Raw genomic sequence first — 27,575 nt, 5'->3', positions numbered from 1 at the left:
TGATGATTATGTTTGTTAACATGATTGCAGTGATGGTTTCACAAGTGTATGCAGATTGTATGCTTTAAAAATGTACAGTTTATTATATATCTGTTATACCTAAATCTGTTAAAATTATTTGAATAATCATATTTTATTGATCTCATTGATATCTTTGTGTATACATTAATAAGGATAATACAGTTGTATTATAATTACATTCAATCTCTTCTCTTACAGAACAGGGCAGTTGGGAAACCTGACAGCTCCTTGCAATTCTCATTGTAAATGCTCATCTTCATTTTATTCTGCTACATGTGGAAGAAATGATATTGGATATTTTTCTCCTTGCTTTGCAGGTTGTACATATTCTAAAACATTAAAGAATCACAAGGTAATTATCTTTTTCTCTGCTTCCTCCTCTCCATTAAGAAGTGCAACTTATAGATGATGTTTATATTTTACTCCTGCTCTCTATAAAATCGTTTCCCCCTCTTATTTTCCCCTTTCTTAAATTTTTCTTAAATTATGGCTTCATGTGATCACAATACATAGGACTTGTGAGAACTGGGAGTGAAGTAGGGACCCAGGTTTTAAAAATTCTGTGTTCCTCCCTCCCCTCTCTTTGTCTAGTCTTTGCGAGGGGAAGAGAGCAACAAAGAGGATATTTCCTGACCCATGGGTGTTATAGCATCTTCCTTAGCAGGCAATGAAGTACTTTATTAGTACTTTATTTATTAGTACGTACATAACAATATTCTTTTTCCTGTTACACACAGATCATTTTATTACAGTATATTAGCATGCCTGACCAACTTTAGTTCCTCGTTGTCATATTTTCACTGGCCTACTATTTAACAATATATCTTCAGTTTTTAATTGAATATTAATATTAAAAAGATTATATACCCTTTAAAAAATCTTTCTTCTTAAATGTTTAAAATGATTCTTTAAAATTTTTAAATTTAAAATGGTTATTTATATGTATTATATATTTTAAAAACTATTACATGTTTTAAATGATTTATATATTTTAAAATATATTTTAAATGATATTTAAAATCTTTAAAATATATTACTGTGGGAAACTTTAAATGTAATAGAAAACCAAAATGAACTCCCATATGTTAGTTACCCATCCTCAACAATTTATTAACTTATGGAAAATCTTAATTTACGCTCCTGTTTACTTCCTCTCCTCCATTTTATTTTGACAAGTAAATGATTTTTTAAATCTCATGTTGTCACCACAGAATAAAGCAGAACTGCTTGACCTTGGTGTTTTGATCCATGGGATATTCAAGAGCTAAAAATGCCAGCCACTATATAGCTCCAACCCATCTTTCTTTTTCTGGGGAATCCCTTTTAGGGAATTGTTTCTATTTCATAAAAAGCTTTATAATTTCCTTTCATTTCTCTAAGGAATAATTAATAATGAATAATGAAATAATTCACAAAATAGTGACTCAAACTGTGTGATAACATTTGATGCTGAATAAAATTTGAAAGAATAAAATATTTTTGACAAAAATTAGATCTGTTACGAATTACCCAGGACAATTAGCCTTGAAAGAAATAATGGCTCTGAAGGAAAACTGACAATAGCAGAAGTTATGATTAGTACAATTTGATACAGATGAAACCAATTAATGGATAAAATATACATTAATTTCAAATGGGAAAGAACTGATGCCAGTAAAAATAATTTCAACAAAATGAAAATTAGAGAAATACCATATACAAAAAATTATTGTGTCTAAATTGTGTTAATGGAATTCCCTCTGGAAAATTTTTTTCAATGAAAATATGTCAACTTTGAAATAATTCTGATTAAATGTTCGTATTCAAAATATAAGGGTCAAATGTATTAGAATTGAGTGCTCTTCAATTACACTTATGCAAAAGTTTACAAGAGGAGTGGTAGGAAATACTACACCTTTGAAGATTCCTAAGTTTCTATAGAAAATCACAGCTTTACCAAAACTGAAAATAGATACCTGCATCTTCATGTTGATAATATTCCAAGTGTTTTGCCTCATTGAGACCCACATATTCTTATCCATGCTATCAAGATCTTCAAATTTCCTTATACAGATATGAAAGAAATCTTGGGCTTTTCTTCATGATCTTCTCACTAGGACTAGCTCTTTTCAGCAGCTGATATGGCTTTCAGTATAAAATAACAGTATCAGGGGTTTTCTTCCAGAGACTGCTGTAGTCCAACAGGAGCCTCATTCTACATATCTATAGAGAAGGGAAGTCAGTCTCGTCCAAAGCATTAAGGATTACAAGAAGCCAGGCTTCAGGATCTCTTCCAGTTGAAACATCCCTAGAATATTTTAACTTCATTTACTGATTTCCCACCTTTGTGTTATTTTTGTCATATATTTTATTTCTCCATATATTTTAAAGGACACATACTGTTATTGTTGTTTTTTGCACAGTCAATATGCACTTATATTTACCCACTTCCTTGCATTTCCATGTTTTCATATGAGATTTTTTTTTTTTTTCCTTAAGAACCATATTTCACTCTCATTTCTGAAAAGAAAAACTGTTTTCACTTGGTATGGAATTCTGTATTGGCAGTGATGCCCGCCCGCCACCCCACCCCCTGACCGTGCCCCGGCGTTTGAAAGATGTCATTATATTGTCTTTATGTCTCTGGCTGCTTAGCTGCTTTTAAGATTTTCTCTTTTTTTTTGACTTTTAGCAATTTTACTTTGATATGCCTGGATGCGGTTTTCATTATATTTATTTTGCTAGGGTTTCACAGAATATCTTTAGTCCGTGGATTTATGTCTATCAGTTGGAAAATTCTCAGCTATTATTTCTCCCTCACTTTCTCCTCTTTTATTGGTTGTGGAGGAGGCACCAAATATTAGTTTAATATTGCTGCATAACAAACTACTACAGCCTTAGTGTCTTTAAATAATACCTATTTATTAGCTCACAGGTCAGAAGTCTAGATATGGCATTGCTGGTTCCTCTGCTCGGAGTCTCACAGACTGAAATCAGGGTGTTGGCTGAAATACATTCCTTTCTGGAGGCTCTGGGAAAAAATCTACTTCCAAGGTCATTCAGATTTTGGGCCAAATTCAGTTCCATTGGGCTGTAAAAAATGAAGCCCCTATTTCCTTGGTAGCTGTCTGCTGAGGGCCAATTTTAGCTCTTAGAGGCCACCCCCATTCTTTGCCACATGACTCCTTCCATCTTCAAAGCTAGCAACAGAATCTCCCTTATGACATGCTTTGAATCTCTGACTTCAGGAAAAGCTCAGTTCCTTTTATATATTATCTAATTAGGTGAAGTTTACCTCTGTTTCTTAAAGTCAGTTATGCCATGTAACATAACTTAGTAAGGGGATTAAAATCCACCAATTCACATCAATCTAGGGATTTTGCAGGTTTATAAAATAACAGGGTGGGAATCTTAGGTGCCATCTGTTTTTTTTTTAATGAATTGACATGTTTTTATTTATTTATTTTTATTTTTGGCTGTGTTGGGTCTTCGTTTCTGTGCGAGGGCTTTCTCTAGTTGTGGTGAGCGGGGGCCACTCTTCATCGTGGTGTGTGGGCCTCTCACTGTCGCGGCCTCTTCTGTTGCGGAGCACAGGCTCCAGACACGCAGGCTCAGCAGTTGTGGCTCACGGGCCTAGTTGCTCCGCAGCATGTGGGATCTTCCCAGACCAGGGCTCGAACCCGTGTTCCCTGCATTAGCAGGAAGTTTCTCAACCACTGCACCACCAGGGAAGCCCAGGTGCCATCTTAATATTCTGCCTAACAGCAGACTACAAATAGACCTTTCCACTGTGCCCCATACTCTTTTGCTCTTTTCTCTATTTTGCATCTCCTTTTATCTGTTTGTTTAAATGTAGATATTTACTGTTGACCTGTCTTCCACTTACTATTTCTGTGTTCTGCCGTGTCTGCTTTGTTGTTAAACCCATTACTGAGGTTGTAAGTTTACTCATTGTGTTTTTCCGTTCTAACATTTATGTTTCTGTAGAATCCAAGTCCCTGGTGAAATTCCACATCATTTAAGATATTTTATCCATTTACCCTCTATTTTCTGGAAAATATTAATCATAACTATTTAAAGTTATTGCTATTAAGTCTACTATCTGTAGTAGTCTACTTATATTTGTTCTTCTAATTTTAAGCCAATTATTCTTGTCATTTTGCATACCTTGTAATAATATATGAAATCCTAAACATTATATATGAAAAATATATCTTAATATAATTATACAGTTGTCTATTTCTCTCTTTATTTTGACTTCATGTATTTTAGACCCTCTTATTGTGTGCATACACATTAATAATTGTCACAGCTTCTTGATGAATTGTTCCTTTTATCTTTACAAAATGTCCCTTTCTATCTCTGATAATACTCTTTGTCTTGAAGTCTGTTTTATATATTAAACAGTCACTGTAAGCTTTCTTGCTGTTTTCATGGTTTATCTTACTTCTATCATTTTATTTTCCAACTGTTCTTGTCTTTATGTTTAAAGTGTCTCCTGTAGCCAAGGTATAATAAGCTTTTGCTTTTTCCTCAATTCTGTTAATGTCTGTCTTTCAATTGGAGTTTTTAGACAATTGACATTTATTATAATTATTGATATGGTAGACTTAGATCTATCTTCTTTTATTATTTGAATTGAATATATTTTACTATTTCATTTTAATATATTTTACTATTTCATTTTAATATAATTTTTCCCATTTTGGTTGTATCTCTTTGGATATAACTCTACAGTTCTTCAGCCCTTCCAGAGCCTAATATCTTGTGATCCTACCATCTGTTCACTAAACTTTCTTCACGTTTTCACTTTTCCCCTTAGTCATCTTAGGTTCTATGGTCTGCAATTATTTGTTGTACTCGATATCTTTTTTCTGACCTCCAGATCCACTTTTCACCTTCTCTACCCTCCTCACTGTTCCAAGAGACCAAACTATAGGATGAGAGTTCTATTATCATATATAATCTATTCTCATATAGACTATGATAATAAGGAGTCTTGATAGAAAGTCAGAAAGATGGGGGGAAAAAGTGAAGTCGTTGTGTTTATTTTCTTGGTTCCCTCTCTGAGCCATGGACTCACTGCCTCCCTTGCCTGCAAGTCTTAATTTCTTTCAGGGAGGCCTTCTCCATATGACTTTCTCCTTCTGGTAACCATTCTTACCCTAGGACTCTTCAAATCTACTTTCAAAATACATGCTAGATCTGACTATCTTCATCATTTTCTCTGATACCCGGGCCCCAGTCACCAATGACTTGCATCTTACTTCAAGAGCTTTTTAACTGTTTTCTCTGCTTTTACCCTTGCTTGCACAGTTCAGTAGCCTCAATGTATCAGCTAGAGTGATCTTTTAAAAAATGCCATTTATACATCTATCCCTCTAATGGTTTCACATTACTAAGAATGAAAACTGAAGTTCTTAAATTGCTCTTGCGATTACCTACCAGTTTCTATATAAATCCTTCCCTCATTACTCCAATTTTATTTTCTCTTAGTTTCCCTCATGTTCACTCTGATTCAACCAAATTTTTCTCCTTGCTTTTCTTTGAATTTGTCAAGCAAGCTCCAGTCCCAAGGCTTTTCAATTTCTGTTTTGTTTTTCCCACCTGGAATATACTTCTTTCAGGTAACCACATGGCTCACTCCCTTACCTTCTTCAAATCTCTGCTCAAATATCACTGTATCATTGTAGCATTACCTGATCATGCTAAATTCACCCCTATAATCCCTGTTTTTTTTCCTTACTTTATTTTTTCCTCCATAGTATTCATCACCATGTGCTCCATTAAAGGTTCTTTTTTTAAAAAAATTGCCTATCTCATGCAAGTAAAAAATTTCCTACATGAGGGCAGGGATTTCTATTGTATTGCTTACTATGTTTTCACAATACCTAGAATGATGTTTGGCACATAGGCATTACAAAAAAAATATGGTAGAATGAATGATTTGCTATTTAGATATTTCTATTTTTGTTTAATATATCCAGTAACCACTTAGCAGCTTCCCTAAACAACGACATGGTTTTTGTACCATCATTTTCTGAATCACCCAGGTTCAAGCCATCTTTATTTCCTCTTATTCCTTCACTGGTAACTTAGTTTAATATTTCTACTGAATTTTTAAAATTATTATTATTATTTAATTTAGAATCTTTTCAATAGATTAACAAATTGCTAACTGGTCTCTGTATCTCCAACTCTGTTTAGTTCTTCTTAGAAAATATCACCTATTCATCTTCCTTGAGTTATCAATAATAACATAACAACCCCAAGTTTTCATTCGTTCCCATTAGGGACTACATTATGACTTATGTTGGCTTTAGGCACTTTTGCCTTTTTAAACCCTTTCCTTCACTTAAAAAAAGAAAGAGAGAGAGAGAGAGAGAGATTGATTTAATGTACAACTGCATTGGCATAAAGACAAATATGATCCAGGCTGGATGCATTATAATATATTCATTATTATGATATTTATTTTTTCTCTGATTTTAAAAGACACTAAAATTAAAACCTTTTTTTTTTGGTTCTGAAAGTATTGTGATTCCTAGGTACACTGTGCCTACTCTGCCTAATAGATAACAGCCCTGTTATCATCACATACAAAATAAAGTCTTGCCTTTGCAGCATAGTTCTAAAACTGTCTACGATTGGGTAACTCCGTATTTCAAATCCCAGCTAAAATTCCACTTTATTCATTACATTTTCCTTATTTGTCCTTAATCTATATCTCTCTCCAACAATTATTTGTACAATTAAATGTAAATATTTTTAGTGAAATTCCTTAAGTTAATAGAATTTTTCCTAAGTAACTACAATTATATATACACATATACAATTCTTTGTTAGGTAAAATATCTTGATCTTATTTATCATTAGTGGTTCATTTGTAAATTATGAATGGCAGATTTAATATAAGGATATTTACTAATAAAACTGCCTAGTCTCCCTGCAGTTATTGATTTAATTTTTATTTTACAATTATAAGAGTTTTTGTCTTATGACTATATTTCTAAAAGATTGTTTCCTGTCTTCATTTTCATAGACATATTACAATTGTTCTTGCATTAAAGAAGGATTAACAACCTCAGATAATCAAGGTGATTTTATTGACGCTAGACATGGGACATGTGATTCAAAGTGCTATAAATTACCTTTGTTCATTGCTTTTATCTTTTCTACAATTGTATTTTCTGCTTTTGCTGGTATACCAAGCATCCTGACCATCCTTCGGTGTGTATATGTTATTCATAATCATTATTCATTTAATACATATGAAAGACAAGTTTAGGAAGGTTTTAGAATATTGTAGTAAATGATTTATGCTTTTGTTTCAAGATAGCAACTGCTAGAGGGGAAAATTGTTATATTTTCAAAATTCATGTATATGCTTAATTCTCTATTTTAACTAATTTATTTGCATAAAGTATGTATATAGATAACATTTAGTTTAACTTAAAACTAAATTTATTTACTTAATTTAACACACCTGAAAACTTCATAAATATAGGAAAAAAATCTTAATTATAACACATGTGATTACAATGTTGATTCATTGGTTATAGATGTTTATTGACTATTTACTTCTATATTACCAGTTTGACTATGAGAAAACATCAGTGTCATCAACAAAGGAACAAAATAACTTCTAGAATTTTGGAATTTCAATACATAAGTTTATTACTATTCTAACTTAAACCAACATTTGTTATTCATTTGTTCTTCCTGAATATATGAGATATATTTAACATTTGTTTTTATCATAGTAGCAGAATAATTGGTCATTATTTTCAAATTATTTTTTTCAAAAGGCTAACATAAACCTTTAGGTCATCAGGAGCAATTTGTTGTCCCCTAGGAAAACAGACTAAAAAACATGAATAAATATATGCAAAAAAATCTGAGTTGGGCACATATGGTCTCTGACTTCAATGAACTTGCAGTTTAGATGGGAGACAAAACTTTAACATATCAATACAGTGAAGCAGGTTTTTACTTATTCACCTAGATCTGCCACTGAAACTACAAAAACTAATAAAATATGGACCTTGCCTTCAAGCTGCTTAGAGTTTACTAGGGGGAGAAAAACACATAAAAAGGAGTGCAGGGAGTACTTAGAAATGCCTTGATTAAAGCTTGTACAGATTGACCTGGGAACAAAGTGGAGAAAATGGTCATTTTTATCTAGGATGATTTGGAAATGCTTATAGACAGTGTGGCACTTCAACTTGAGTTGTGAAGATAAGTGATTTCTCATAATGCAAGCAAACTGGCGGCAAGTTCTTAACAGGAAAAATTAGTAGGAAAAGTAGAGGCAAAAATGTGTGAAATATCTTGGCAAGGAGTTTGTTATGACAAGAGTAGCATGATTGTAAATTGGACAGGGAGATTTGAGCTTGGTAGGGGCCTGGTCATGGGAGGCTTTCTTTGACATGTTAACATGAATGATGTTATCCTGTATGTACCTGGAAGCCATTGAAAAGAGTAAACCTCAGAAGTAAAAGTTATCAAATATGTGTTTTAGATAGATTAGTTTGAAGATAGTGTGGATGATGAAGCTGATAGGGGAAAACTGGAAACAAAGGAAGGTACTTAGGAGACCAGTTTAGAATTTATCTCTATTTAGAGATAGAGAGAATAGAACATAATAGAGAAATATTTAGTTTGGATCAAAGGGCAAGGTTATTAATTTGATGTTCCTGGTATACAATGTGGAAAAATCTAGAATTATGTCCAGTTGTCCAGTCTGGGGAACTAAATGAATGATAATGCATTAACTGAGATAAGAAATTCAAGGAGAAGAGAGAGCTCAGATTGAACATAATCAGTACAATGTTGAGCATGCCTTATTTAAAGCTCGTGTGAAACTTCTGAGCAAATATTCTCAGCAGTGAGATGAGAAAGATCATAGTAATATTCTAGAAGTCTAGTTCTGAATCTTCTCATGTCTCCTGGTAACTGTAGAGAGCAATAAGTAGAATAAAATATAACATGCATGCACACACACATAAACACACATGCACACATATACTGTTGTTTCAGTATAATTATGAGATCAACAAAAAATGACAGAGTTGTAATTGCATATAAATATTGCCAAAATTGAAGTAGAACAAGGAACCAGCTTGTAGATTCATAAAGATGTTACAAAGAATAACAGGGAATGCGGAGAGGGTCTCAGGATTGACAGATCTCAAATATCTCCAGCATATATTTCTGCTCAGGAAGAGAGGGTTGTACCTTAAGATGGAAGTTCTGGGAGTAGGACCGAGGTAGATAAGTCAAAGCAGAGTATTTTTGGAAAGAATGGGAAAAAAGTTTTGCAAAATGCCTAGGAGGTCCAGACATAGCAGATCTAAAAAAGTGCCAGCAAAATACCATCTACAAATGAATACATAACTTTGGAAAACAATAAACTTAGTATAAAATAGTCGTTTATTACTGGTATGAAGGAAATGCAATTCATTCTTACTGCTTTGACCTTGTATTCTGCGACTGTGTTCATATTAATTTCTAATAGTTAGTTGGTAAATTACTTCAGATTTTCTATGTAATAATGAACAAAATTCACCACAACAAAGCTGCAAAGAAATAAAGGCTTTATTTGGCGTTTGAGAATTCCAATTCAGGAGACACTGATCTGAGCAAGAGTTGAAAATGTGTTCCAAGGAGGAGATAAAAAACAGGGGTTTATAAAGGCAAAAAAACCAACAAGATTGCAAAAGTTGTTTCAAAAGAATTATGATTGGTACTGGCAAGCCAAAGCTATTTTTATCTTTACATGATTGGTTGCTAAAGGCTACCACTAGAGGGAGGGAAAAGTTTGTTACTGTGACAGGTTGCAGGTTTTCTTGTAGAGTTCTTGGAATATTTGTGGTTTGGCCCAATTCAGAAGTTCATAGTTCCAGCTGGTGAGGATGTGCATAAGCCCTGCTTCCTTAATGGCCTTCCAGCTCCATTTTAAAGAGCTCTCTTAGCAATACTGACTACATTCTGAAGTTCCTTTTTCCACAGTACATAATCACAATCTGCAAATAATGATTTTTATTTCTTCTTCTCTAACGCTTATACATTTTTTTTCTCTTGCACTGATTAAGATATCCTGTACAGTGTTGAATAGAAGTAGTGATGGTATACTTGTTTTTTATGCCCATCAAGATGAAGGTTTTTGGTATTTTATTGTTAGATATAAAATTTGCTGTAAATTTACCCTTAAGTGTGGTAGTGGTACCATCTATCAAAATAAGCCAGTTTGTTTCTATTTCTAGTTCACTAAAACTTTTTTTTAATTAATAAATTTTAAAATTTATCAAATGCATTTGATGCATCTATTAAAATGATTGCAATATGATACCTCTACTTTATTCTAGGAATAAATTGGATTTAGTCAGTTGCTTGATTCAATTTGCTGATACTTTGTTTAGAATTTTTGCATCTATATTCATGAATAAGGTTGCCTTATAATTCTCCCTTCTTATTAATTGCTTGTTAGGCTTTGGCATCAGTGTTACTCTGGTTTCATAAAATAAGTTGAGAAATATTTCCTCTTCTCTTAATATCTGGACTAATTTATGGAGGTATGATATTATTTTTAAATTGAATCTTTGGAAGAACTCACTTGTCATGTACCTGGGCCTAGAATTTCTTTGTGAGAATGTTTTAAATTAAAAATTGAATGTCTGTGTGTGTGTGTGTGTGTGTGTGTGTGTGTGTGTGTGTGTGTGTGTGACTAACAAATCTTTCTGCTTTTATTTTTATAATTTCTATCATTTTACTTCTATGTTTTTAGTATTTTTATTTTATTCACCTATATCTTCTGTCTATTGGTATATATGCCTTTTCTATCCAAGTATAAATTTAGCTGCATCCCAGAAGTCTTGATATATATTTTTACTCATACTTTCAATTCAAATATGCCTTTCAATGTATTTTTCATTTAAGCCATGTGTCATTTAGAAGTGTACAGTTGGTGCAGGGTTGGTTCCTTCTGATGGCTATGAAGGCAGGGTCTGTTCCAGATATCCTTGGCTTGTAGATGGCTATCTTTTCCTGAGTCTTCACATTGTCTTCACTCTGTGAATGTCTGTGTCCATATTTTTTCTTCTTATAATGACACCAGTTATACTGGATTAGGGCCTACCCAACTGACCTCATTTTAACTTAATTACCTCTGTAAAACCCTGTATCCAATATGATGGCATTCCAAAGTACTGGGAGTTAGAATTTTGGCATATAAATTTTGGAGGGAACAGAAATCAGTCCATAACAGTAACAAACCATCCCAAATTTAATCACTTAACAACAACAATTTATCCTTATCTTTCATGGTTCTGTGAGTTGACTGGGCTCAACAGGGTAGTTCTTGCTTAAGGTTTCTCTTGAGCTTGTGGTCAGATGGCACATAACATTTGAGTTACCTGATAGCATGACTGGGTTAGATTTCCTAGATGGCTGACAATTTAGGCTAAATTTTGCTAGGAGCCTAGGTGGGGCTGTTGATTGGTCATAGAGGCTTCTTTATGTAACTTAAACGTCTGCTAACAAAGTGCAAGAATTCCAAAAGGGAACATCCCAAGTTTTAGTGTTCTAAGAGACCCAGGCATAAGGTACAAGGCATAAACTGCAAGGCTTCATTAGACCTAGGCTGAAAGTCCAAGAATGTCACTCTTCTGCATTCTATTTGTCAAAAAAGTCATGTTTCAAAAAGAGGGTGATTAGATTCCATCTCTTGATGTCAGGAGCAACAAGCATGTATCGGGGGAAAAGAGGAATCAATGATAAGCCATGTTGAGTGATTATCTACCACAGTATCTTTCATTGGTTTTGGAAAATACTTAACTATTCTTTCTTCAGATATTGCTTCTGCTCCATTCCTTATCTACTCACCTTTTGGATATCAGTTACACATATTGTAAACCTTTCACTATATCCATGTATCTTTTATTCTTTTTTACTTTCTGTTTTCATTTGCTTTTATGCTCTGTGCTTCAGACTAAAGTTTTTTCACTGATCTCTACTCTTATGTATTAATAATATTTCCACCTGCTTTTCCAGTTACCTGTACTCTAGTTTACTAATTCTACCATCCCCTATGTCTAATTAGTTGTTAAATTCACCTATGAGTTCATTATAATTAGTGTACTTTTCTGTTATAGAATTTTATTTCTTTTTAATAGATTCTAGTTCTCTGATAATATTCTCTATCTTGTCATCTGTTTTCTTGGACATATTAATCCTCTAAATTTAAAATGTCTGTCAGATATCTAGTATCTGAATATTCTATAGTACTATTTAAATTTCATTTTTTTTCTCTTGACTCTGTCTCTTATAACTCCTATAATTATTTTTAATCATGTGAGATTTTGTGTACTAAAAGTAATAGAGACTCTGAACATTAATAACTCCAAAAATATTTTACAATAGCTTTATTAAGGAAGGTAGAATATGAACAGTTCCCTGTAAACCAAGCAGGAATTTAGCTGATTTAAGGAGAGGTTTAAGTTTTTAAAAGACCTTATCAATTTTCAGATTGTCTTTTACCCTAGAGTATAGTCTTTCAAGAGGTCCTGATTGAAAGGTATGTTAAACATAGGATCCTTCACTTTTGGTGACATTTGAACTCCAGTATTTGTCTACCCAGTCACAGTAAAACTTCCTAGAGCAATATTACCAGTTTTTTTTACATTGTATTAGAAATAATAGGACTTCCCTGGTGGCAGAGTGGTTAAGAATCCGCCTGCCAATGCAGGAGACACGGGTTCGAGCCCTGGTCTGGGAAGATCCCACATGCCGCAGAGCAACTAAGCCCGTGAGCCACAACTACTGAGGCCCCATGCCACAACTACTGAAGCCCATGTGCCTAGAGCCTGTGTTCCGCAACAAGAGAAGCCACCACATTGAAGAGTAGCCCCCGCTCTCTGCAACTAGAGAAAGCCCACACGCAGCAATGAAGACCCAATGCAACCAAAAATAAATTTATAAAAAAAGAAAAAAAGAAATAATAGCCAGTACATTTAGCTAACTATTTGGTAAGGTAACAGCGTATAAAAAATAGCAGATATATTGAGCTATACACACACACACTCACACACAAACAAATTCAGTTAAAAAAATTTAACGTATATTAACTGAAAAATAAAAACAAAATAAGGTCTGTAGTCTGGTTAACAGCAGTAAGCCAATGTCAGTTTCCTGGTTTTAATATTATATTACAGTTATATAAGATTTCACCAGTTAGGGATGCTGGGTGAGGGTACACATGATGCTTTGTACTATTTTTACAACTACCTGTGAGTTTCAAAATAAGTAATAATCTCAAAATAAAAATAGTTTCAAAATAAAATGAAACACACTTGAATGTCACAAAAACTGACTTGAACAATTTGAAAAGATATATCTCATATTATTGACTAGGAAGACCTAACACCACCAATATATCAGTTCTCCTTAACTTAATTCATAATTTTAATGTGATAATGAAAATACTAATGGAATTATTGAACTATAAAACCTGATTCTAAAGTTTTTATGGAAAAATAAGCAAGAGTAGCTTGGGAATCTGAAACAAAGAAACACAATAACAGAGGCTTAGCCTCATAAGCTAAAATGCACCATAAAGTCTCAACACTGAAGAAATATAATATTGATTTATGAATAGACTGACATTAAGTCTAGAAACAGATCTCAACTCATATAGGAATTTAATATAATGGAAGTAAAATTCTAAATAAGTGCATCAAAAATGGACTTTTAAGAAAGTGGTTTGGGTAAAATGGGGATAGACTTTGGGGAAAAAATTATATCCAGAGCCCATATGATACACCAGGAAAAATTCAAATGGGACAAAGATTTAAATGTAAAAAAATTAAATAATACAAGTGGTAAAAATATCAGCTAATTTCATTATTATTTTTAAAAGGGGAAGCTATTTGTAACTGTGACTAAAAATCTAGAAGTTGGGCTTCCCTGGTGGCGCAGTGGTTGAGAATCTGCCTGCCAATGCAGGGGACACGGGTTCGAGCCCTGGTCTGGGAAGATCCCACATGCCACGGAGCAACTGGGCCCGTGAGCCACAATTACTGAGCCTGCGCGTCTGGAGCCTGTGCTCCGCAACAAGAGAGGCCGCGACGGTGAGAGGCCCGCGCACCACGATGAAGAGTGGTCCCCACTTGCCGCAACTAGAGAAAGCCCTCACACAGAAACGAAGACTCAACACAGTCATAAATAAATAAATAAAAGAACGTGAATTTCTTAAAAAAAAAATCTAGAAGTCATAAGGGAAAGACTGATAAATTTTACTCCATAAAATTAAAAATAAGCAAAGTCAAAAGCGAAGCAACAATGAATTTATGCAACTCATATTCTATAAAAGATTATAGAATATAATAAGTATATTCCTCTAATAAGTAAAGCTCTCCTAAGATTAACATCCCAATAGAAAAGTGGAAAAGCATCAAAGACAACAAAATACAAATACAAATATGAAAGGATGTTCAGCCATATCTACAGTAAAGGTCATAGAATTTAAAATTTTTATGTGATAGTATTTCTTATGTACCTAGTTGACAGGAATAAAACATTGATAATAGATCTGTTTATGTGGCTGTATAGAAAAAAGTACTTTCGTATATTGCTTGAAAGAGCACAAAATGGTGCAACTCTGATGAAAAGAGTATCTTTAATACTTAAAAAAATTGCAGATATGTTTACCCTTTATGCCAGCACTTGTACTTCTTGAAATCCTTTTTGCAGATATCCTGCAAAAAAATATATTTACATCCGTAAGGCTATCTATATTACATACAACCACATATTGTGTATTTAATATATACATGAAACAACAAACACTGGGAAAAAACTAAGTGTGAAAGAGTAACAGACAGGTTGAGTAGATGATTTCATTTTTGCACAATGTAATATAATGAAAGTGAAAACAAATAGGGAGGAGCTCTATGTTCATATAGGAGGGGATCTTAAGAATATATTGTAACATGAAAAAATCCGGTACAGAACAGTCAGTATATTGGGTTCACCAAAAAGTTCATTCAGGTTTTTCCATGAGATGTTACAGAAAACCTGAACAAACTTTTTGGCCGACCCAATAGTTTGCTACTTCCTCTGAAGAAAAAAGAGAGTATAGCGGTATGCATTTATAATCATTTGTATTTTCATAAAGAAACACTGTGAAGGTATAAACAAGAAAGTGATGAAAATGATAACCTAAAGGTGTGGGATAGAAATGAGAGTAGATGAGAGCAGGGGTATAAGCAAGCATGTCTCTCCAGCATGTGCTCTTTGTATAGCTTTCCAAAATATAATCATACTTCAAATTCAACAGTTTAATTTCTTTAAAAGTACAATAAAAGTCAAAGCCAAATACATAAATTGTGAAATCATTATCAAGTGATAATGTCATGGAAGTGGTGTAGGATGGAATAGCATTGCAGGCCAATGCTCCTACAGAGGATAATTAGAAAAGCTGGGTTAAATTAAAAATCATATATTTAAAGGCACAAAGTGGCAGAGGACTAGAGGGATTAAAATTCCAGAGAGAGCAGAAGCTTTTAGAGATGAAATAGGGATCTAAAGCTGTCCCTGACATTCTTGTCAATTCTTGATGAGGGCTAGGTGCTGACAACATGGACTAGGTCTAGGTAGTGTCACACTAGGGGGCAAGCAAACTGGCATAGTTTCTGGTGACCAAATGGGGCCAAGAATGACACCATTCTTTTTCCTCTGGAGAATTCTGATGAAATCTGAAGCTGTGTGAGGCTTAAGTCTAAACAGAAAAGTATCAATATCATGATTTGTCAGTTCTCGCTCCATCAAGGTGATCATTAAGAAAAATTAGTTCTTCATTTCTTTCCCTTCCATCCCTCATTATTTAATTAATTAATTATTATTATTATTATTTTTTATTTCTTGTGGCACATGGGCTCTAGAGTGCAGGCTCAGTAGTTGTGGCGCACAGGCCCAGCCGCTCTGCAGCATGTGGGATCCTCCCGGACCAGGGATCAAACAGTGTCCCCTGCACTGGCAGGCAGATTCTTAACCACTGCGCCACCAGGGAAGCCCCCATCCATCATTATTTTAATATGTGTATGTATTCTCACCTGTGATAGTTACCATGGATTTAAACAAGACGGTGGATGAGCACTTTAAGAGAAAAAGGTGAAATAAAAGAGGAACAGAAGTGACCAGATTCCTGCTTCTCTGATGGACTTTGGAGGGTGGCAAGATAGAAAAAAAAAAAAAAAAGTAGTTTCACTAATAAGTTTTCAATTGTAATATTAAAACATACTGCAAAGAAAATGTAGAAGCATGCCAAGAGAGAATTATGGGACAATCTAAATCTAAATCCCCTCTCTGAGGATTCAGAGAGGGTGTCCTGAAAGAAATCGCATTTAAGCTAAGCCCTAAAATATGGGGGATGAGAATTTCACACAGTGGGAACAATGTATGCAAAGACTCTGACTCTGAGTGCAAGAAATAGCTATATAAGAGTGTTGTATGATAGAATGTCGTAAACAAAGAGGGTGGTAAAGGCAAAAGGTGTGAGGTGGCATGCAATGAGACTGATGAGCCATTGAAGGTTCCTAGTGGGTTAGTGAAATAATCAGAATTTTACCTTAAAAAAATCACTGTGGCTGTATGTGGAGAGTGGACTGCAGGGATAAAAATGATTGTTGGCAGATAAGTTAGGAAATTGTTTTATTTTCTTCAGGCAAAAAATACATGCTTGGAATAGGCCAGTGGAATTAGAGATGAAGAAAATCAGAGAGAGATATAAAAAGTTATTTATAAAAATCACAGTATTTTATTATTGATTGTCTGTGGTGAATGAGGAAAAGAATACTCTTTCAAGCATGCCTCTTTCCAGGTTTTGGGCTTGAAAACTGCATGGGTGATGATTCCATTTCTTGTGACAGGGAGCACCAGGGGAAGAGCAACTTTTGTGTGTGATAGGAACTTAAGTCTAGAACTCAAGAAAGATATGGACTGAAAATATATATTTAGAAGTCATGAGAGATATTGGAAGCTGTCTTTTACATCTTGGAAGAGTACTAACCAATATTTTGTTTATTCCATGAAATTCTTAAACCATACCATCATAGCCTTACTCCTTAGACAAAATACCAAAAAAATTTACTTTATTCTTAAAACATAGTAATGTTTTTCACTAAAAAATTGTGTTTTATGAATATTATTTCTTGTTTTGCTGTTCATTTAACTGATTTTGGAAAATTATGAGAATCATTCATCTTTTCATCTTCTCTTGTATATCAGAAAGAAGGTTATAATCAAACTGAAGATACATAAATATTTGTTAATAATTATGAGTTATTGTTAGCTCTTTATATACTTCAGAGAACACCATTATCATACTGCATATAAAAAAACTGCTTATGCTAAATGAAGCAGAATACTCAATTTTAGTTAGGCATATGACCCACATTTCTATTTTATACCAAAAACTTTATCCTAAAGTGTGGTTCTAAAATGTGACACTTTACTTCCTTTATATGTCTTTAATGAATCTGCTCATAATAAAAGTTAAATTATTTTTCATTTAAAAACATCATTATCTTTTAAGAATTGGTAAATATGTTTTCATTTCCTAGTAGTAAATATTTGAGGAAAGAACATATATTTTTACCAGGTTGATACAGGTGGAATTATCTCACTTTTTATAAAATAGTCATAAAATACTGAACATATGCTACATTTTAATAAATTGAGTCATTTTGGATGACAATATTGGTCACACTTGTTTATTATTCAAGTTCTGGAACAAGGAAATAAAGGGTAAGCATAGGATTTATTTAAAAATATCCATTTAAAATGTAGCTTTTAGTTCTTTACTTTCTAAAATGTTCAATGGTTGATTATTTTTTGTTGTATTTTAGTTTATTTTCCAAAATACTAATATGTGATGTTTATACATTATTTTTCTTTTTAAAACAAATACTTGACCAATACAAAATACAGAAATCTTCATTCTTTATATTTGAGAAAGTTATTTCTTATTTATTTTAACTTTTGAATAGTGAGGGTAAAAGTCAGAGGCACCCTCAAATTAGGACAATTCAAGTAAGGTTGAATAAAGTGGCTATTTAAAATGCAGGCAGGGTATAAGGAATCCCAAAGTATAGTGCAATACTTCAGGTCTGTTACTACCCAACACCCAAAGGGAAACAAGGGTAGGAAGAAGAGAGACCTGTAGAGGGTACTGCTTTGCCTAGTGACCCAGTCAACTTGGGTAACTGCAGAGAGGGAGTCTGGGAATGAAGACCTTGACTTCACTTTCCTTTCTCACTCTGGAGCACCCTATTGGCATAACCCAATCAGTAGCCAGAGGCAAGAGAGCCTATTGATGTAGTCCATTTAGGTCAGCCTCCCAAGGCAGAGAGCAAGGTAGAGAAAGGTAGAGAGTAAGTTTCACAGGGACAAAAGGAAGAAATCTGAAACAATGGATGTGCACCACAGAATGAAGAATGAGAAGTATGAAAGGTAGTGCTAAATTTTTTTCAGCCAAGGCTGGGGCAGAGAGTTTGGGCCATAAATGCTTCCTCCTAGTGAAGCGCAAGTAGCTTTGGAATTGGTTGGCAGGGGGCAGAATATGGAAAAATGGGAAGAGTTGCAGTTAATTCACCCAGATTGCACTCTGTCAACTGGCCAAAGATCCTTAGTCTAATGGATGCACAGGGAAAAAAATTACCCCTGAACCTAGCAGACATTCTCTACGGCTAATAATAATGATGTTTTCATGATATCATTGCTGTTTGCTTGCAGGATTGTATCTGACAAACAACGTTCTCTGGCCATGGGTGTGACCTTTGTGATTTTGAGAATATTTGGTATGGACTTTTGGCAATCTATTATTACATTGAATTGAATTGTTTCTTTTTTGATTTATACATGTGTGAACATGTATATTTAGAATTTCAAATGAATAATTATGATAAACACACAAAACAAGTGAATGGAGGAGCTGCTTTACAGAATTTAGGAGACAATACTTAGTGTAAAAAGATAATACTTAATGTAAAGCCTATCCTGTCATATATAATATGCATTAATATTATATTCAGTTAGAAGAGAATCTTTTTGATCAGAAGTATATTCTTCAAGCTTATACAAGTGGTTTGGTAAGCTGAAACAAAGCACATATAAGCACAGAAACTATATTTTACATTGCTTGCATGTTTGAGACATTAACCTAGACTAGTGCTTTAAAAATTTCTCATTACCAAAGACACTGAATCTGATGTTTTAAAAGATTTATATCCAAAGAACAAATTGGTTTTGCTGAGGGTGATGCACTGTGTACTTCAGGCTTTCTTAAAATGCAAAAAATAGCTTTCAAATCCACATTATGACTATATTAGGACCTCTGATTCAAGAAGTTGATTAAAATTATCGGTGGGGTAAGGAAACAAGATTAGACTGGATTGAAGACTGAAAGCCATATGATAAATGGAGTCAAGAATGTAGAAAAATTGAAGTGTGGCTCTAATGGGGATCAGAGAAATTGTTCTATAGCTAGATCAATATGCAGGGTTTAAATTAGCTGTTTTAATTGAGAAAAATTAGAGCATATTTTTATGGTCAAAAGTGATCCAGTGGATAAGGATGCATTCTTAATGGAGGAAGGAGCATAAGAAATAGCAAGTGCACATTTTCCTACCTCAGAAAGGAAGCCAGTGAGGCTGATGCATTTTTGAATGGGAGAGGGTGGAATAAGGTGATGATATTTTAGATACAACTGTCTCTAGATCTTTCAGGGTTTTGCCATCAGAGAATTTAAGCAGAGGGTAGATATTATCTGATTTACATTTAAAAGATAACTCTGCTGCTGGAGGGAGAAATATTTATCAAAGATAAATGTGGAGGAAAAGAAAAAGGAGGCTTTTGCTGAAGTCTAAGTCAGAGTTATATTAAATTGGATTCTGGAGGTTGTAATGAAAAAGAGAAATCAACTTATCCAAGGTGTATTTGGAGTTGGTGTTACAGAGGTTTATCATGGATTAGAAAAAATATGGTGGGAAATAGAAAAAAATGAGTAGTAGGCCTAGGTTTTTCACTTTGAACAATTATACACAGAGTACCAGCACTCACTGAGATTGGGAAATCTGGTGATGGGCAATGGTCTTTGACAGGAATTAAAAAGTCATGAGGCATGAGCACTCCGATAATTTCTTAAGGAAGATGGTCAATCATTAGATATGTTAGTTCTGAAAACCCAGTTCTAATGTCTTTGGAGTGGCATTTATTTATTTATTTTATTTTTAAGACTGCATTCACTTTTACCTGAAAGCAATACTGTTGCTGAGGAAATGTCTCTATGAGTATATAGAGATTTCCCTCAGGCAGCACACAACTATTCCGCTGCATATGAGGTCTTCTGAAGCTAGGGCTGCTACAAACATGCCAAAGCGTTTACATTTTCAGTTATTTTCTCAATATCTTGATACATAACAGGCATACATTGCATTTCAAAACTAAATTTTCAGTCATTGAAAATTTCACAATTTGAAATCTTAGGAGGTATATTGAGTTCACAAAATCAATATTTAGTATCTCTGTTTTAAATACTTTCTCCTGTTTTTCATTTAGAAATTAACAAAAATGTTGAGACATCAACTAAATAACAACATGCATATCATTCTAAGAAGATGAAAATCTGCTAGCTTTTTTTGTATCTACAGGGATAAGGATTTTCGAAAACACTCAATTACGTTTTCAGTTTTTAACAATCCTATTGATAAGCAACTTCTTAGATAACTTTAAATGATATGTTTACAGTGATGATGACTAAATATATAAGTTTATGTTTAGGATAAAAATCATTCTGATCCCAACCTACAGTGTTTTCATGGTGAATTTACAATCATTGCGTTTTTCATAGGGACTATACCTGGACCAGTAATTTTTAAAACAGTAGGAGAAACTTCTTGCATCCTTCGGGATACTGAGCGCTGTGGAAGCATTGGAAGTTGTTGGATCTATAACAAGACAAAAATGGCCTACCTATTGGCAGGAGTATGTAAGTGATATCTATTGAAGAATGTCAAGAAGTAAAATTGTTTTTATTTATTTATTTAAAAAAAATTTTAACATCTTTATTGGAGTATAATTGCTTTACAATGGTGTGTTAGTTTCTGCTTTATAACAAAGTGAATCAGCTATACATACACATATATCCCCATATCTCTTCCCTCTTGCGTCTCCCTCCCTCCCACCCTCCCTATCCCACCCCTCTAGGTGGTCACAAAGCACGGAGCTGATCTCCCTGTGCTATGCGGCTGCTTCCCACTAGCTATTGATTTTACATTTGGTAGTGTATATATGTCCATGCCACTCTCTCACTTTGTCCCAGCTTACCCTTCCCCCTCCCCATGTCCTCAAGTCCATTCTCTGGTAGGTCTGTGTCTTTATTCCCGTCTTGCCTCTAGGTTCTTCATGACCTTTTTTTTTTTTTTGATTCCATATACATGTGTTAGCATACGGTATTTGTTTTTCTCTTTCTGACTTTCTTCACTCTGTATGACAGACTCTAGGTAAAATTGTTTTTAAAACCTTACGGTTTAGAGTAAGTTATAGTCATAATAAACTAAGAACAAATGGATACTTTGATTATTAAATAAGCATATATTATTATATACAAAATATTTTAGAAACTAAATTACTATAGAACTGATGTAAATATTTGAGACATTGCATTAACTACACAATTGTTTTATGTTATTCCTGAATAAAGGGTGATGATTAGCAGAATTTCAATTTGGGAAACAATTTTGCCTGTATACATATACAACTAAGTTGCTTGACCTTATGGCCCTTTCCATTTCTGCAGTAAAAGAGATTGGATAATTTAAAAAAGAAATATTACACCACTGAAAATTATCAAAATACTCTTACCCCACTTAAATGTAAATTTCACATCGTCTCTTTTGCTCAGTGATAAAACAGGGCCGACATATAGCAAACATTCAGTATTGTTGAATAAATAAGAGATATAGAAAATTGGGATGCTATAGTGATATGGTCAAAGTGTTGGGGAAAGTCTAGATATGCTTGTATTACTTCGGGAAATTCACTAGATCTTCTTGTGAAATGAAGATGTTGGACTACATAATTTCTGAAGCCTTAATCAGCATTAACATTCAGTGGTTTTATTGTATAGATACTTTTGGTGTGCTAAATATTTAAAAGTGTTTATATGTTTTGTGATTTTACTGAGTGGGTTCAGTAATTCAAAGAACCACATAATGATAGACTCTAATATTTAACAGTAACAAATATCTGTTTGATAAACAGTATTCAGCAATGCCTTCTAAATCAGAAGTCAATTGTCCAGTGAGCTTATTAGTCAATACTGAACAGTAAATAAACTTTAAAAAAATTTAAAAAGTAAAAAATGGCATTTAAGAAGTCAAAATTAATTTCTCAGAGATAATTCAACAAAACTAGGCATTATTCTTAAGAAAGTCTGCTGAACCTTTTAGTTTTCATTTTAGATATAACTGTAATATGCTTAGCTTTTTTCAAACACGGCATATAATTGAGAAAATTGATGAACTATTAGAAATCCTACTAGGGAGCTACTAAAAGGGATAATGATAATACAGAACATAGGGAATTACAGTCAGAAAGGGCAAATACAGGAAACTGAAATAGGAATATGCATTTGCAGCAATTTAGTGTAAACCAGTATTTAAATTTTATTCCATGAGTCATTTGAATCAGAATCACTTGGAGTGCTTGCTAAATATAAGTTCTGAGGTCTTTATTTAGAATACCAAGAATTAGTGGTAGGAAATGTATATTTTTAATAAAGCACGTCAGGTGATTTTTATCACAGTAAACTTTGAAGACAGCTATGTGAGAGATCCTGGAGCTGCACTGTCCAATATGGTAGACATTACCTGCACATAGCTATTTAAATTTAATTTAATTTAATGCAATTAAACATTCAGTCCTTCAGTATCAACAGCCAAATTTCACTTGCTTAATGGTCACATTTGACTATTCTATGGGACAGTGAAGATGTAGAACACTGCCATTGTCACAGAAAATTCTATGCGTACCACTACTCTAGAGCAAGGCTTATTCAAGAGGGATGCATGAGCCCTAGGAGCCCACATTAAACTTTAGTATATTTTTGGAATCCTAAAATTCTGTTTGTACAATTGTATGTCTTCTATAAAGGAAGGCTGTAGCATTCATCAGATTCTCAAAAGTTTTATCAACTCAAAAAAGTTAATAAAAAATTTATTTTATCAGTCTATCAATCACCTGTGGAACCAGCACTCAAAAGAAGCTATAGAAATTTCTCCTATGCCCCTGGCTAGTCAATTTCCCTCCCCCACAGATAAACCCCTTTCATATTTCTATTAAAATATATTGGTTTTGCCTGTTCTAGAAATTATGCAAATGGAATACAATACATGCTGGTGGGGTTTTTCACCTGTCTTGCTTAATGTTATGCTTTTGGGAGATTCATCCATGCTATTCTATAGCAGTAGTTTGTGCTTTTTAAAAATTTCTGAGTATTGTTTCACTTTATGAATATGCTATAGCTTATTCATGCTCTTATTAATGGACATTTGGGTTGTTTGCAGTGTTCAGCTGTTATAAATAAATGCTTGAAGTATTGTATCATTACAAATAACTCATTAATGTTTCCTATTTTGTCTTTGAAACCACTATAATTGATAGTGTCAGATAATTGATATTGTTGCTGTAAAATATTTTTTACTTTAATGATCAGGGTTGTTTGCATCCAAAGTTCAAGTACTTTTATATAATTCCTGTAATGTATTAACTTTCTGAAACTTGAAAAATGAAAATGAATTTAAAAACTTACATAGTCAATTAATTTTTCTAAAATATTTCTGTTGGCATTTGGAAAATGATGAATATTTCAAGGAGTAAAGCTGCATGAAGTGGTTTAAAAAGGTTCCAGTTTCTGCTGATAATTAAGTTTTGAAAGTAGAAATATATTTTTATGTTTTAGAATTAATACATTCTGTGAAATAGTAACACACTTTGCATTTGTCTTGGGCTATTTGTTTAAGAAGTCTAAAAGGTTTTATAAGCATATTTTTAAAATATCCTTTAAGTAACTTGACATAAGTTTATGTCATTAATTGCATTCTACAATTGGAAAATTGGTACCTTTATAGATGAAATATACTTACCTTTTCTTTGGTAAATGGCTCTTTCCACAAACATTTTTGCTCTAAATAAATTGACACATCTGATGGCTGTATTTTTTTCGAATTCAGGTTTTATTTGCAAAGTAGTTACTATCTTCTTCACTGCTATTGCATTTGGCCTATATAAATATTTACCACAGGAAAACAGTGACGTCCTGCCTACAGTTGTGAAGAATCTAAAAGTCAAAAAAAAGGAAAGAACTGGATCATCATTATGTAAGAATTACACATTGTCAATCTATCAATGGTATATTATTAAATATTAATAAAATTTAAAATGATTTAATATAACTACATGTTTAATAAGTGAATGTGATTCATGTGATCTTATAAGCTTTATTATATTTTGAGTATAAATATAATAATATAGTCTCTGTGTTTTGCACTTTTAAAAGATATTATAAGATACATATTTAATACTTTCAATAGAAAGGTAATACTTTGAAAGAAAAGCATGAAGTGGAAATGGGAAAATACACATAAGTTAATTCTGACTGCAATGATATCTTATATATTAGTTATTGGTCTTTGGTTATGTAGGCTTACTTAGGTTTCATATAGTTTATTCTTATTACTTTTCATTTGGGCTGTGGATATTTATTTCGCAATAATTTTTCAAAGTAATATTAGATGTGCCAGTCCAGTTCATATAATAAAAATTTATATGAAGGTCATATTTATTCTCCAAAAGGAGACATTTTAAAATTAACATTTATCTCTGTTAATGGAGAGGTTTCCTCAGAAAATTTCTCTGGTCAATTGGCCAGTTTGCTATATATATTTTCATGCTTCTTTAATTTTAGTAGACATAAAATTCAATTTGATCATATACCTCTCTATTTTTACCTTGACTTGAATTTTATTGATAAAGACTACTGGTACCTAAGTTGATATCCATTTTTGTGTTTTTATATTTAATTTTATGATTAATCGTAATTATTTCACTTAAAGAAATGTTCAAATTCGGATGCAGAAAATGTGTCAACCATTTGTGGAATTCTTCTTAAGCTTAAATGTGTTTCTATAGAAAAATTTTGATATAATTATTTCATACATGATTCTACATCTATCCAAATTATATAGCAATTTTCCAAATATTGAAATAAAAATCAAATTGTTCTGAAACAAAAACTTCTCTGCAGTGTTTCTTTTGTTCTCTTGGGAGAATGAATAACTGACAAAATTTCTTCTTTGTTATTTACATTAGTCAATGACCCTATGTGTAAGGGCAGACATTGCCCTATTGGTCTTGGCTGGCAGAAGGAAGTGTGAAGCAGGGAGTATTCATATCTTACTGTACGTTTTTCTTACCTAACTTTAACATGCATTTATGAAAATCTATAAACCAGTCTTTATGTGAAACTCTGCTTGACAGTTTGACTCTTCTCTGTTTGAACCAGCAGGATGGCAGAATATCTGAGGATCAGAGTGTGAAAACAGAATCTTTAAAGATTCTACAAGATCTGTTGCTGTGCCCTACTTTCAGAAAAGGGACATCCCATGTGATGTTTACCGAAGTAGTAGAAATGTATCTGTGGTGATTTGTATTTGCATAATAAAGTACATTCTTATAAAGCATTTCTCATATGTTTTTAATGTATGTAGGATTTTAAACATCAATGTACAATATAGGTTTATCTAGAATTAAAGATTAATAATTTCAGGTTATTTATATTCTTTCTTAATATTCTATTGTCTAAAAATATTATTTGAAAATTTATGCAACTAGGAAATAAGGTAAAACAATAATATTCAGATCCAATTTGAAGGTTCTTATAATATATTTCTGTGTGTATGTGTAAATATCTACATATTTTCTTTTGCTTTTTTTTGGAAAACAAACCAGCAAAGGTATAATAAAGATTATAATAATTTGGAGAGTAGTGTTAAGACTTAAATTTGCGTATAACTTTCTGCTACAATAGACCATGTGTTTCTATGTCACAAACTATTATAGTTCATAGAGGATTGATAGAGAAAATATAACCCAAAGTCACTGGTTAACACCAATTTAGCAGGTTTTGAAACAATCAGAGGAAGCTTTCTCACTACTAATGAGAAGACCTTAGAAGAAGTCTTAAAAAAAAAAAAACAAAACAGCTAAAAATCCTATTGAAATACCTTCCTTTGGAGTCAGTTTTGAATGTTTTAATGCTAACAAGGATCATTACACTTTCTATGTTAACATATCTAGTGAAGCTGCAAGTGCAGATGAAGAAGCTGCAAAGACACTTTTAAGTATCAGATTTTAAATTTTTGATGAAACTGTTCTCTACTGAGAATTCATGCCCTCAAGGAACTACATTTCAAAGGAGGGAGGTGAGCCCCAGCATTTAAACCTACAAAGGACTGAGTGACTGTGATGCTGGGTGAAAATGCTATGGAGATTTAGCTGTGCTAAGATTTATTAAGATGTCTTTGTTTTCTTCGGATATATACCAAGAAGTGGAATTACTGGATTATATGGTAGTTCTATTTTTAGTTTTTTTAAGAAACCTCCATACTGTTTTCCCAGGGGCTGCTCCAATTTACATTCCCACCAACAGTGTATTAGAGTTCCTGTTTATCCACATCCTCACCAACATTTGTTATTTGTAGACTTTTTGATGATAGCCATTCTGACAGGTGTGAGGTGATAGTTCATTGTGGTTTTGATTTGCATTTCTCTGGTGATGAGTGATATTGAGCAACTTTTCATGTGCCTGTTGGCCATCTGTATGTCTTCTGTAGAAAAAATGTGTTATTCAGGTCTTCTGCCCATTTTTTAATCAGGTTGTTTGGTTTTTTGATATTGAGTTGTATGAACTGATTATATATTTTGGATATTAACCCCTTATTAGCCATATCATTTGCAAATATTTTCTCCCATTCAGTAAGTTATCAGTGGTTTTCTTTGCTGTGTAAAACCTTTTATGTTTAATTAGGTCTGAATAGCTTATCTTTTTTATTTTTTATTTTGGCTACATTGGGTCTTCTTTGCTGCGTGGGCTTTCCCTAGTTGTGGCGAGCGGGGGCTGCTCTTCGTTGTGGTGCACGGGCTTCTCTTGTTGCGGGACATAGGCTCTAGGCACGCAGGCTTCAGTAGTTGCTGCACGAAGGCCCTAGAGCATGCGGGCTTCAGTAGTTGCGGCGCACGGGCTTAGTTGCTCCACGGCATGTGGGATCTTCCTGGACCAGGGATAGAACCCGTGTCCCCTGCATTGGCAGGTGGATTCTTAACCACAGTGCCACCAGGGAAGTCCGAATAGCTTATTTTTTAACTTTTGTTTCTTTTGCCTCAGGAGACAGATCCAAAAAAATATTGCTACGATTTATGTCAAAGAGTGTTCTGCCTGTTTTCTTCTAGGAGTTTTAAGA

At 33.3% G+C, this 27,575-nt stretch overlaps 1 protein-coding gene across 1 annotated transcript in view; it reads left to right on the top strand.

Moving 5' to 3' along the window:
- SLCO6A1 (solute carrier organic anion transporter family member 6A1) overlaps positions 1-27,229 on the top strand; it is a 96,700-nt gene extending 69,471 nt beyond the window's left edge. The window contains exons 6-10 of the mRNA XM_082380429.1: positions 220-373; positions 7,043-7,282; positions 18,728-18,854; positions 20,906-21,043; positions 24,288-27,229. Coding sequence (XP_082236555.1) covers positions 220-373; positions 7,043-7,282; positions 18,728-18,854; positions 20,906-21,043; positions 24,288-24,484 — 856 coding nt within the window. The 3' untranslated portion in view covers positions 24,485-27,229. The remainder of the gene's footprint in view (positions 1-219; positions 374-7,042; positions 7,283-18,727; positions 18,855-20,905; positions 21,044-24,287) is intronic.
- The last annotated feature ends 346 nt before the right edge of the window (positions 27,230-27,575 follow it).

The sequence above is a fragment of the Balaenoptera borealis genome, assembly GCF_965194805.1.
Source record: "Balaenoptera borealis genome assembly, chromosome: 2".
NCBI lineage: Eukaryota > Metazoa > Chordata > Mammalia > Artiodactyla > Balaenopteridae > Balaenoptera > Balaenoptera borealis.
Note: the sequence above shows the minus strand (reverse complement) of the source record. Positions and strands in the feature narration are given on the sequence as shown.